General features: G+C 34.0%; 2 protein-coding genes across 2 annotated transcripts; one reads left to right on the forward strand and one right to left on the reverse strand.

The window, feature by feature from the left end:
• Positions 1-2,040: 2,040 nt before the first annotated feature.
• LOC101207750 lies at positions 2,041-5,077 on the forward strand. The gene is made up of 5 exons (XM_004144398.3): positions 2,041-2,470; positions 2,565-3,114; positions 3,276-3,759; positions 3,858-3,939; positions 4,732-5,077. Exons 1-5 carry the CDS (start codon positions 2,408-2,410, stop codon positions 4,960-4,962), a joined length of 1,410 nt encoding a protein of 469 aa, XP_004144446.1. The 5' UTR covers positions 2,041-2,407; the 3' UTR covers positions 4,963-5,077.
• LOC101207254 (alanine aminotransferase 2) lies at positions 5,048-10,863 on the reverse strand. Its single transcript, XM_004144396.3, has 15 exons — positions 10,397-10,863; positions 9,793-9,843; positions 9,551-9,601; positions 9,171-9,236; positions 9,032-9,093; positions 8,508-8,586; positions 8,308-8,412; positions 8,111-8,221; positions 7,755-7,892; positions 7,592-7,666; positions 7,358-7,478; positions 7,087-7,241; positions 6,780-6,854; positions 5,512-5,715; positions 5,048-5,374 (listed from the first exon to the last, which is right to left on the reverse strand). Exons 1-15 carry the CDS (start codon positions 10,592-10,594, stop codon positions 5,258-5,260), a joined length of 1,608 nt encoding a protein of 535 aa, XP_004144444.2. The 5' UTR covers positions 10,595-10,863; the 3' UTR covers positions 5,048-5,257.
• Between the last annotated feature and the right edge of the window lie 2,582 nt (positions 10,864-13,445).

Consider the following 13,445-nt stretch of genomic DNA (forward strand, 5'->3'; position numbering starts at 1 on the left):
TTTTCTAATGAAGGTAACCCATTTAGCCAATTAAATTTAGTTGCTTGAAATTTTCATTTAAAATACAATGATTCCTCCCCAACTTATTACAAATGATTGAAACAAGCTCAGGTCTTTTTGTTTTTTTCTTCTTACGCAGCAACCAACTCATTTTCATTTCCATCTTTGTCAGCATCTCCACTGCAAAATCCTTATTAGGTCTTACTGTTATTCATTATTAGTTCATATAAATAAATGAATAGATATACATATATGTTTGTGTGTCGTTTATTTATTTATTAAAACTAATAATGAATCACTACACCTAATATATATGCCAAACATCTCTTTAAAAGTTGGTCACATGCTTAAAATATAGTATAAAAGTTCAAAAATATAAATTTGATCATTTTCATTGTCATTCACTCTAATTAGCTTAGATTGTTTGTTCATTTCTGACCCATCATTTTTCAAGGTTTAAAGACCACCTAACTCTAAGAAGTACTTTTTTAAGTTAACAATACAACGGAGTTCACAAAATATGATGGAATAAATGTATTTATTTTTATTTTTTGTTGTAGTTGGTTAAAAATTGAAAGTTTTTTTTTAATAGTTAAGTTCAAAAAATTATTGATAATAAAAACAATGGTTAGAACGTTTCTAAAGATGAAAAAAAAGGCATTAAAGTGGTTTCAAGGAAGCATCTCGGGAGTGTTTATTAAAAAGGAAATTTCACTGAAGGCATTTTATTTTTCAAATGGCATCTAATCATGCACACATGTTTTGGAGTTACCTAGTCTTAATTGGTTGAGGCCATTAATTGAGCTGCATATTTAAGTAATGGAAGCTTTATTAATATTATTAATATTATTATTAACAACATTAGAGCATTGCATTAATCTTCTTCATTCCAATTATTCATCCATTGACCCCTATATATGTGATAATGCACTGTCAGTGTTCCTTTTTAAGAAGTAGCATATAAAGTTAGAATACATCAATAAAAGTAATTACCCAACAATTTTATGGGAATGGGAAAGCAGCTAATCTAAGTTATAGATCATTAATGAGTGTTTATGTTTGGAAAACTCCTGTATATACAGTGGCCAGTTTTGAATTTATGTGGACTATTTACCATTGAATTTTGTTGAAGAAACTCAAGTGTTATCTTAATAGATGAGAGTTAAGATATCAGTTATACGTAAATTAGCATTCCATAGCTAAAGCTAGTGGGTGGTTCTTAGTAATTTACTAGCCTTTTAACTCATGTATTTTGAGTTGATTCTTAACAGTAATACATCAGTAATGCATTTGCTGTATAAGTAATTTAAGAATGAACTTGGATGTATACTTTTTAGATAAAAAAAAAAAAAAAAAAGTTTACGTACAAATCATTTAAATTAAGTTGTTTTAGTTTCCAACTAAATTATGTTTGTTGTTAGTGTACATCTTTAAATAGATATTAACATATACTAATATTGAAGTGGGGTTGAAAGTTGAGGAAATGTGAAGGAGAAGGAGAAGGAGTAGGGAGTGTAGAGTAGAGTGTAGAGTATTATTTTGTTAGGAAATGAATGAGTTAAGAATTAAGAGTTAAGAGAAAGAATGATGGTCTAAAGATTTTGAAAGATAGAAAAGAAATATAAAACAACTTTTATTAGTGTTAAATTACAAATGTCAGAATAATTTTTGTGACCACAAAACTTGTCGGGTGAAGCTGAGTATCTTTGGGAACAGAGCCAAATTACAAAACAATAAAGAAATCTATCTGTTTTTCTTTTGCTTAATACACTTTTTTATGTAAACAAAAACAAGACAAAACCATCTTTTCCCTGCAAAAATCAAACCAACACACCCTTAAAACTTTAAACAAATCCCATCTATAACTCATAAGAACCTTCCTAAAAAGAATACAAAAAGGCAAAAAAGCCATTGATTTATTATTTTACCTTTTCTTCAAGTTTCATATTTTATAATTCACGAGACCACCCTCACTCTCCTTTTGAGGAAGTACTGTTTCGTCTCCTTCTTCATCTCATGCTGCTTTTATTTTCAGCCTAAATTCAAATTTTGAATATATATATATATATATATATAGATAGATAGATAATAGATATGTAGAGAGTAGCATGGCTCTGGGTTGGCTAAGCTTTGGGTTTTGCAGGCTACCCCATGTGAGTAGCTGCATTTTATTTTACCCATTATTCTAAGTAGTCAATGCTTTTGGGTTGGGACAGTGAGGACTCTGTTTGACTGCAAATACAGTCACTTTCTTAACCCACAAGTGCTTTTATATCTCTATGATCATCAACATGGAGATTTAGGATGAAGAATAAAGGAGTTCACCTTTTCTTTAACAACTAGAAAAAGACTTCTTCTTCATCATCCATCTTCATTGCTTTCTGTTTCTGTTCTTTACTTGAAAGCAATGGATCTTACCTCTCCCAAATACTTTCACTCTCCTCCTCCTCCCTTATTTCAATCAAATGGGGTAAATTATGTCCTCTCTATCTTTTTAGCCCTTTTGTTTTCTTTTTTCTTCTGTATCTTCCTCATGATAACTTTTTTGTTTGTTTCTGATTCAGGAACCGCCATTGGAGGGAAGGAGAAGCTTCTATGGTAAAACCAAAGATGACCCTTTTTCAGACACCTTCCATGACCCACTTTGCAAGCTTAACCTCAAAGAAACTTCTGAGTTCGTCAAGTCATTACCAATGGCAAACAATGTCACTTGCTCTGTTTCGACTCAGAGGAGGAGAGATGGAGTTAACTCAGTGACTCAACGTCGAGTTATTGAGTCTCCTTCAACTCCTGGAAGACCTGTTTTTGGGTTCAGTGTTAGAAATCTTTCAAGGAAGAATGTCCCTTCAAAATGGGATGAAGCTGAGAAATGGCTCGTTTGTAGCCCTTGCAATGACTCACCTGCCCACACATTGAAGCCATCAGAACCCTCGAAGATATTAAAGCAATGTGATAATTTTAAGGCTCAAACAGAAGTCTTTGCTGAGAAATCTCGAGTTATAGAGGAAAAAGTTTCTAAGCCAATCCCTAGCTTTCTTGAATCTCCAACTTTAGTTCAAAATAGCAGTAACCCATTGAGAGATTTCAATGGAGTTTCTGATTTACACCTAAAAGGTACTAACTTTCTGAGAAACCCTTTTTCTTTCTAAATTATTGTTGTACTTTTTCAACGCTTTTGCTGTAGATTGTTTAAAAAAGCTTGTCCTTTGGTGTTTGGAACTGCATGTGAATCTGATGAGTTTTTCGTTTTCTAACTTCAAATTCGATTCATGCAGATAAGTTCATGGACAATGTAGAGCCAATTTTGCCAACAAAAGAAGGCTTTCTGTTTAACAATTCTCCCATCAACAAGATGAAAGTTGCAGACGCCATTGTTGAGGTTCAACATAGAGACATTGGAACAGAGATGACCCCTCTTGGAAGTTCCACCACCTCAAGATGTCCAACGCCGTTCAAAAGCACTTCTCCTGTTCGTTACAACACACCAGCTAGCAGATCCGGCCCACTCGGTCTCGCCGGCGAGGGTGGCGACAGTGCCACCGTCGACATTTCTCAGTTGCAGGAATGTCATTTGGCAAAGCTACAGCTTCCATCTCAATACGATTCTGTTACATCAAATTGGAGCTCGAGGGAAGAGGAGGAAGAAGAAATTTCTAAAAGCTTGAGACACTTCGAAACTGGAAACGAATGCCGGAAAAGTATATCGGATTCGAGAGCTGCAGCTTGGGAAGAAGAGGAGAAGACTAAATGCTGTAATAGGTAATAACATTGACTTTTTTTTACATTTCACCATTTGATTAAAAAAAAACTGAATCTGTAATTCCTATAATTTTATTTTATTGTTTATTTTTTGGCAGATATCAGAGAGAAGAATCCAAGATACAGGCTTGGGTGAACCTTCAAAATGCAAAAGCAGAAGCTCAGTCGAAGAAACTTGAGGTGACCCATTATCGAAAAGTTCTGTTTTTTAAAACCAAGATGTTTGATTTTTCATGGTTGTGGATTTCGTCGTTTTTCTTCCTCGAGCCATCCGCCATGGTTGAGGAGACAGAGTCACCTTCTTGACTGGTCCACCTCTGTTTCTGTGCTCACCTGATTTCAGTAACCCCTCATATCTGCATATGCTTTCCATTAAAATAACAATCTGATTGCAACCAGTCATCTTCTATTCTAAATAATTTTATAACATCAATCCCCATTTTGAAAAAGCAAGAACAGAAAGGAGGGTATTTGTTTATTTTAATTGAGCTCTTTAATGCCCAAACACAGGCTTTGGTTTTTAGTGTCTCATCTGACAATATTAATATTTTACTTTTTCTTTTTTGTTCATTTATACCTGTCTTACTAAATTGTTGTTTCTTTTAAATACTTTTAGGTTAGTTATTTTAAATTTTTAAAAGTTCCATTATTCAGATTTGTTCACTTTAGCGATACTCATAAATGTTATGAAAAAGGTATCCAATAATTGTTTTGAAAAGAAAAAACCAAATTTCAAGAGTTGGTAATCAGCTTTGGAGTAAAATTGATACCAGACACTATGGCTGTGGGGTATATTTAAATGCTTGCTTCAGTCTGTCAGTTCAGTTTCATTGATTCTGTTATAGCTTCTAATGTTAGTCTAGAATGATTTTGACCAAAACTTTTTAAGTCTCCATGTTTTAAATGAATTACAGCTCTCCCCACCCCCTTTGAATGGTTAGTGAAAGAAAGATATGAAATGGTAAAATGCAGGTGAAAATAGAAAGGATGAGATCAAATCTAGAGGAGAAGCTAATGAAGAAAATGGCAGTAGTCCACAGAAAAGCTGAGGAATGGAGAGAAACAGCCAGACAACAACACTCTCAGCAGATTCAGAAAACCACAGAACAAGTCAAGAAGTTAAATTGGAGACACTCTTATTCTTTAGGCCACAGCAGCACCACTTCTTGTGGTTGTTTCCCTACCCATAATAACACTCACTAAAATAGAATAATAAAAAACAAATACTTGTAACATCTTTTTTTTCCATTTTTATTATTGTTGTTTCTTGAAAGAACAAGAGCAGAAGGAATAGGAAGTCACTTTCTTTGAGTTCTTAGCAATATTCGATTGGCCTTCATTACCTATATTTCAACTTTTGAGGTAGCAAACAAAATAATTACCAGTCTAACACTATTATTTAATTTAGAGAAATTCGGAAGTGAAGTTCATAATGGAAAATCATGATCATCCAAAAAATAGAGCTCATAATTTAAAAAATGGGTCCTGCAGCAGGTACTCAATCGCGGAATTCTTCCATGAATTGTTTGTGGAACTCTGTCAAACGTGAAACAATGGCTGGAATCTTGTCCTCTTGAGGTAGTATGGTGCATCTAAAATGCCATGTACCCGGAACCTACAAGAAAACAGACAAAAGATAGTCTTAATTATTTGATATGAATCAAAGGTCTCTACTATGTTTCGTGGTAGAATGCAATGTAGTTTACCCTTTACAGTCACGTGGCCAAGTATATGAAAAACCAAAACACTAACCTGACCAAAACCAGAACCTGGCACAACAACAATTCCAGTAGCATTAAGGAGGCGACGACAATAGAAAGTATCAGGAGATGTATTGACAGCTTCAGCTGCTTTGATTGCCTTCGCGGGCAGGTAAATACGAGGAAAGAGATACATGGCCCCTTCAGCTTTGTTGCACTCCACACCTTCTAGACTGTTTAGAGCATCTTCCAGTGCCTACAGTAGGAAGTAAACGTAAAATTAAGTGCAAGCAGCAGGTGAGGAAGCATATCAGTTGTAACATTTTCTGCAATAAGCTCATTAACTACAATGTCAAGTGCGGATCGGAAACTCAAATAACAAAAGAACAGAAATGTCAGTAAACCCAAACAGGAACCTAAGAACACTGAGGACCTGAATGATTTGCCTTGGTTGCCTTTGTTGACCCCAAAGTGTGGAGGTACTGTTGGTATAGTTTCAATTTGGCGAGTGCAGAGATTGAACAATTGCCGTTCTCTTCAAGAGGGGTCATATATTTTTCTTTTTTTATATATGAGTGTTTGAGCTAGCTTACGCACACTTCGACTAATCTCACAAAATAACCCAACTAACCCCTACAACATTTAAGTATAAAAAATCTTGTTGAAAATTAATTCTTAGGTAAATAGCCACCATGGATTGAATCCATAACCTCTTGGTTAGTTAAGGATGTTCTTTGCCAAGCTAGTTTTTTTTTTTTTTTTGTCCTGTTTAGTAACAATTTGTGATCTTTAAAAACTAAACAAAATAAATTTTTAAAAACATGTTTTTGAAATTTAAGAATCCAACCTTTTTACTTGAGAATGATGCAATTGTAAAAAACTTTGAAAACAAAAGATCAAATTGTTCCAAATGGAGACTTCAGGATTGACTTCGTCCCAGTTGGAACAAAAACACTGTTTTTAGTACAGAATTCCAACTCTGTTTAGTACAGAAATCATAGAAGGATGGACGTATAGATTTTCGTTTATTGAGTTTTACACTCTCCTTTGATCGGGCCTTGTGTTTTGCTCACATAGGCACTGGTTTCTCATTTAGATAGCAGATTGAATTGAGTTATTTTGCTTAAAGTTAACTCATGAATTAAGTAGCATGGACTCCTCGCAGTTCTAGGCTATACCAAAGCATCCCATGATTTACCTGAATTAATGCTCCCAAACTGTGTTTAGGATGCTTTATTTTATATAAATAAATAAATAAATATATATATATATATATTCATCACCAACCCAAAAATTGATTGTACGCGTTAATTTACTAACCTTTGCACGTCTTTCCAGCGAAGATAGTATTCCATCCTTCTCTGCACTATATGATTCAAAAGATTCATCTCCAACCTGCATATATAGAATTTGCTTAACATGAAATAGCAAGAGCATTCCAAAGAAGCCAAAAGAAATTAACCCACATGCCTATCCAAATTCCGGGACATTTAAATATGTCTGAAAGGGGAGAAATAAATGAACCTTATTCCATTGTCCCATATTCCCATTATGTCCTTCCCCATGGAAGAGAAGGGAAGAGATACAAAACGTGCCAGATAGAATCATAGAAAGAGACGAAATTAACCTTTGGGGGATTCATTACAAGGCTGGCTAGAATCTGGCCAGAAATGTTAGAACACAGATTCACTGATGCCACTTTATATATTTGTTCCCTTATCTCAGGACTGAAACCAGTAACCTCCATGTATCCACCTCTCTTTCCACACTCACCATAGTAACCTACATTATGCATAAATATATAAGTGCTCCTTACATTTGAAATTGATTATTTCTATCAGATTACTCCAAAACCATGTTTCATCCGTAAATCAGATAAAAAAGAAACACAATAATACCTTTAGAGACTGACTGAAACGACACCAATGCGATATCCTCATTGCCATAACCCATAGACCGGGAAATCTTCTTAAAAGAGTGGAACTTTTTATCGGGAGCGTAAATGTTTTCCTGATATACCTGTAGAAAGTAGCAAAGATACATTAATTCTGTACAGGTTGAAAATCAATTATCTCATCCTCTGATCCAAAATGTATCATTACATCACATCACTAATATCCATCTTTACCAACCTCATCCGCAAGAAGAACAAGTCCCTCTTGTTTGCAGAATTCCACAATCTGCCGCTGATTATCCTCAGCAAGAACCTGCAGGAATTTTCTGAACATTTTAAATTTCTAACAAGGGACACATGTTTCTTTTCCTGAAGACACGGAGTGGCAACATGACATGTACCTGTCCTGTGGGATTCCCAGGATTTATTACCACCAGTGCCCTAACATTTATACCCTTGGACTTGGCAGCCTCCAGTTGCTTCTTAAGCTCAGAAGTTTCCAGTCCCCACCCTGTGGCTTCATCAAGATAGTATGGGACCTGCATCCACAGGATGATCGTCACATTAAAATGAAACAAATAAAAACTCTATGTAATACAGTGCCCAAGACAACAAACATGTATGCTAAAGAAGTTGTAGGCGACCAGCCAATTGCTCTAGAGGTTAAAACATAGTTTTTTAGGTCAGCTAAAAGATAACACATTAACACAACCACCTTTTTATTAGTTTGAAATACTATACAAAAGATTGCAAATACCAGGGTGCCACCATGGAGAGCTATTGAAGCAGAGTACAAAGGGTACTGAGGAATTGGACAAAGAATTCCATCCCCTTCTGATCTTATAAGCAATTGCATCATCATGTGGACCTGACCAGATAGAGAAAATAGGGATCATTGTTAAACTTATTTGTGAAAAAATATTGCCTTTGTACTAGACAAAGATTGGAGCTTACTGCTGGGCTTGCACCATCTGTTAGGAAAAAATCATTGGGATCGGCAGGATATCCATCACGAGCTTCAATTCCAGCAGCAATTGTATCACGCAAACCCTTGATACCCTGTGGTCAAAAGCGAAGCAAACAAATAAATTCATCAGCATTACAATATTATAACTTAAACTTTTCCATCTTCTCATATGGCCATTCTTAATGACCTGGCTGTGACTATATGCACCAGTTGCTCTTCCAGGTATTTGGTCTAGAATTTGCCAGGCTCTCGCGATGGCATCAGTACTGCAATAAGTTAGGAAAACTCAGTTGAGTATGGAGAAGAAAACTCAGCATCAAGCTTTGTTCAAGGCTACTAATCATACAAATGCATAGTTCTTTACATGAAGGAAAGGGAGAAGAAAAAGAAAAAGAAAGAGATAAAGTAAAATCATTCAAAATTATTAGCTATTTTTCATGGATTTAATTCGGACAGGGGGCTTAGTATATATTCACTATGCATGAAACTCCAATTATTACTTGCACATTGTTGAAGAGCGAGTAACATTCTCAGTATTTTAAAACTATTGATTAGCCTCTAAACTGGCACAACCTTATTTCCAATACTGGGTACAAAATCACATTACAGTTTACTTTTGGGGGAAAAAAGGATAATAATAAAATCTAGCAGCATTCTAAAACCCACTGAACAGTTCTTATAGTTGTAAAAAGGTGATACATTCTCCAATACCTGAACAAACCCTGTGTTTCACTTTTGTCCAAAATAGCAGGATGATCGCACAATGCAAGAACCTGAGAATCGGGAACATATTAATTTTTCCATCCATAATAAAAACACCAACTTTTACAGTGAAAAAGAGCAAACAAACCTCACGGAAGAAAGTTATTGGCTGCTGACCAAGGGACTGAGGGTTTCCAATGTTGCAGTAGAGTATCTATACAAAATAATAATAATAAAAAAAAACAAATCAATGTACAACGTTAACCCAATGCTGTTATAAGCATATATTTCAGTACCATAAGGTGCCCCCAGCCGAAAAAACCTAGGCTAAAAAGTCAAAGAACCTAAAATCTCACTAATTAGAGGTTATGTGCATTATAAAGAAAACTAGCAGTTCACTGCTTTGTATTAAGATAACATTTGATTTGTAGGTGGACACATATAAGGAGATATTTTCACTTTCTTCATCAATTAAATGAACATTCAACTCAAAAGATAAACTAGTGGACTACCAAGAAGTTGCCATACCTCATCAAAAGGATGTGAACCGGGCTTCACCGATAACTCTTCTTGTAATTTCTATAGAAGAATTGCAAGAAAAGATAGAATAAGATGAAGAAAATGAAGATGCTTACTAATCAGCAAGGGAGATTGATTATTACTACTTTGAAACAAAAGATAAAATTAACTTTTAAGATTTTCAAGCTCCTAATAGTTTTCCATCATCTTAACCTTTGCATTCTTACACATAGAAAGAAAGTCTAAATTACCTGTGCGAGAGTGACGATTTCACCTCTGACAGCATACTCACATTTAAGCACCTGGAAAAGAACATCAGAGTAAATATAGCCAAGCTTTAGCACAGAAGCTTAGAACAAATTAAATGAATCATCAATTGAATTGAGGGTCTGAATCTGAAAGGGCTTTGGTATAACACCAATAAAAATCCATCAAGACAAAAAGGGACTTTCAAATCCGACTAGTAATAGTAAATAAAAGCAAAGCAACTGTTCCAGGTACGATCCGAGTTGTATCATGTGATAGCAACAATACATCCACAAACTCCCAACATCAACTAATTTAACTAACCCAATCAAACAGACCAACACGCAAAAAACCAAGTAGAAAACCTACAGTGACAATGACATAAAAGAAAAATAAAACAGGGAAGAGATGGCCAATGATATATTAATGGGATCCCGGGAAGGGAGATTAAAAAAGAAAGAAGTTTTGTTCTGCAAGCACGACAAAATGAAAAAAGGATACAAAATATGATATAAAATCCAAACCCCAAATAGAAATAACCCTTTAAAGCATCAATCAGCGAAACAAAAAAAAAAAAAGGGAAACGGAAACCCCAATCGGAAAGAATACCTTATCGTTAATGGTGGCGATAGAAAGCGGGTGATTGGAAGAAGAAGACATGAGTGAGGAAGAAGGAGAAGGAGAAGGAGAAGAAGAAGAGGGGTGATCGAGAATATGGGTTGAGGACAAAAGGCGAGAGGATTGACGGGAGCGGTGGCGAAGAAGATCAGTGATCAGTGAAGCGGTAACAGGAGCGTATTTCCGCATCGGAATAAATAAAAGCAAAGAAAAATCTTGAAGATTGAAAAGGGAAAGGCCGATTTGTAGGAGAAGTGGATGGCCAGATGGATTTGGCGCACACAGAATTGGACTGGGATTGAATCTGTGTGTAAAAGTAGAACACAATTTGATTTTGAGCGACCTGTGATGACTCGAAATTTGTGAAAAATGAGTATTAACAATTTTCCTTTTCTACGTTAACACAATGTCCCCCTCAACTTTCCAAATCCTCTCCCACCAATGGACTAATAATTTCCTACTTTCCTTATCTTAAATCCTTTCACTTTTTCTTTTTTCTTGTTTCCTTCTAATTGGCAAATTAATTGTATAACCACTTTACTTTCATTGGATTACTCTGATCTTTATTTTAACTTTTGAATCAAATAATCCTTTTTTCTAAAAAGCAAATACAAGTATATTCTATCATTGTTGCACATACAATAGAATAGTGGATGAATTAGTTGGATCCCTAATAATCAACTCCAATAAAACACATACATCCAATCTCATTAATTGAACGTATTGAATTCAACAGAAAAATAACGTAGAAGAGTTCACATCCAATCTCAAGGAATGATGGTCCACCAACCTCAGTTCATATTTGCCTTTAAAAATTAAACTATAATATTCAATTTTATTTTATAAACTGAAAAAAAAGAAAAAAAAAATGGACAGCGACCATCCAAAAGTTGGATCCATCCACCAAAGATCAATATAAAACTTTATTGAAAATGTAAATCCAAATGGATAGGTAAAAGTACTGTCGCATACCATTTTTATAAATTGTAGTATATATAGATTTATTGATTTATGCCCATAATATTGTTTCTCTATAATTATTCAAAATTAATTTCTCTTTGAATTTTTTTAATTATTCTTTTCCTTTATTGATGTTGTTATTTTAGGCTAATTTATGGTTGATAGTCAAGTTTATGAATTATGAACCAATGTCTTACTCTTACGCTGCACAAAAACATTTGATCCAAATATTTTTAATGTTATTAACTCAATTTCACGATTTTATCTCCATCTCCCGTTGATATCAATTTACTCTAAATCTATAGAGATTGTATTGATTTAGACTAATTATTATATCCTTCAACTTTGAGGTTGATTCAATTTAAATTCCAAACTAATAGTTGTATCAATTTAAACCCTCAACTTTAGTTTGTATATTTTTTAAAATTGATACAATCATGTAATTTCATAGTTTAAATTGATATAATTAGCCGTTTGAGATTTAAATTGATACAACTTCCAAAGTTAAAGTTTTAAATTGATATAATCATTAATTCACGCTATAAATGGATACAATTTTTATGGTCTATCTAATAATTATATTTTTTTTTCCTCTCCATAATAAATACCTTGGATTTTATCATATGTGGAGTTTAGGACTTTTAAATTTTTCCTAAATTACATTTTATCCTTTCCTTTTTTACTATTCAACAGTATGGAATATGTAGAGATTCATATCTTATATACATCTTACTTCCATAAATGTCCAAATTATTGAATATTTATGTATGTAAATTATGACCAAAATAACTGTTTTGAGGTTAGCCGATAATGCCTTCTTCGAGAAAACAAATCATATCTTTTAAGCTTTCATAAAATACTATCCATTTGTTTCTCTTTTGCGAAAGCAATTGTAGTATATAGCACTTGTATATTTATGTTTTACATGATATAAACAATTTTATGAGCATGGTATGATATAAATATTACAAGCTAAGCTATTATGTTATATTCTTATGATGTGCAGATTCTTATTCCATGTTGCATGCTAACTTAGTAGGGTAGCAATTGACCCTCATACTAGTAGCTACATATGTACAGTGTTGGATCATGTTCCTATGGGTTCACCAAATTGTGCTCTCACGAGACTCGACTACCCATGTATGAGTAAATTTAGTTAATAACTTGAATATTTCCATGAAGTTTTGGGAGGAATCTTCTCAATTTCTCTATATTTGAATCAAAGAAAATGTGCCTATTTATACATGCTAAATCCCATTTAACACGAAAATTACTCCGAGTTTGGAGAAGAGGTATTGGAATGGAGAATGAGTGAGTGGGTTGGTGAGACAGTCAGCCAATTGAATAGAAGATGGCACGTAACGAACTATATAATGCCCTATTTAGGATCTATTCTTGTTGTATGAGCTGAAGCAAGATGTTTTAATCTTGTTGTGTGGTTTGGAATAGAATGTCTTATTCATATTGATCTTTGATAGGATATCTTATAGTTGTTGTATGATATGATATTGGATACTCTTTGCTTGTTGTATGATCTGGCATTGAAAGAAGTGTTATGCGTAGTGGAATTGATGAAAGTTGCTAAATACATTGACTCTACTTCGCATAACTGCAACTTGGCAAAAGAATGTAGTAAACGTTTGAGCCAAGAAAATGGTACAGAGACCTAATTGAACACGCACAACGATTTTGCGAGATGACGATGTGGTATGCAAGATGAATTGCGGTGATAGAATTGAAAAGTAATGATTTCCATAAGAATTTATTACGTAAGATAAAAGGAGTTATTTCTCATTGAGATTTATGAATTGATGATAAAATCGAAACGATGAAAAATGCTTGACATTTGGAATAAGTGTTTTTAAACTTCAAGATATGATGATTGACTCACATATTATTTATATTGCCTTATTTGACAAATTGTCTATATTGTGTTAAGGCAACTTGATTTACTAATGGTGTTGTGTTAAAAAATCTCACGCACTAGACATTTTTGTCTAACATTTCAAATGTTTTGTTTTATTTTCATGTAGCGAAGGACATCCAAAGTTGAACTTGCAGCCTTAATCTCCTATTGTAC

Source organism: Cucumis sativus, chromosome 3 (genome assembly GCF_000004075.3).
Source record: "Cucumis sativus cultivar 9930 chromosome 3, Cucumber_9930_V3, whole genome shotgun sequence".
NCBI classification, from domain to species: Eukaryota; Viridiplantae; Streptophyta; class Magnoliopsida; order Cucurbitales; family Cucurbitaceae; genus Cucumis; species Cucumis sativus.

Bases quoted from the DNA above. Each gene is read 5' to 3' on its own strand.
- LOC101207750 (XM_004144398.3), top strand. From the start codon at position 2,408: ATGGATCTTACCTCTCCCAAATACTTTCACTCTCCTCCTCCTCCCTTA. The intron at 2,471-2,564 runs GTAAATTATGTC...TTTCTGATTCAG, and splicing joins CCTTATTTCAATCAAATGGG to GAACCGCCATTGGAGGGAAG. The intron at 3,115-3,275 runs GTACTAACTTTC...CGATTCATGCAG, and splicing joins TTCTGATTTACACCTAAAAG to ATAAGTTCATGGACAATGTA.
- LOC101207254 (XM_004144396.3), bottom strand. From the start codon at position 10,594: ATGCGGAAATACGCTCCTGTTACCGCTTCACTGATCACTGATCTTCTT. The intron at 8,222-8,307 runs GTAAGCTCCAAT...CTATCTGGTCAG, and splicing joins CAGATGGTGCAAGCCCAGCA to GTCCACATGATGATGCAATT. The intron at 6,855-7,086 runs GTTAATTTCGTC...CTATATATGCAG, and splicing joins TTGTAATGAATCCCCCAAAG to GTTGGAGATGAATCTTTTGA.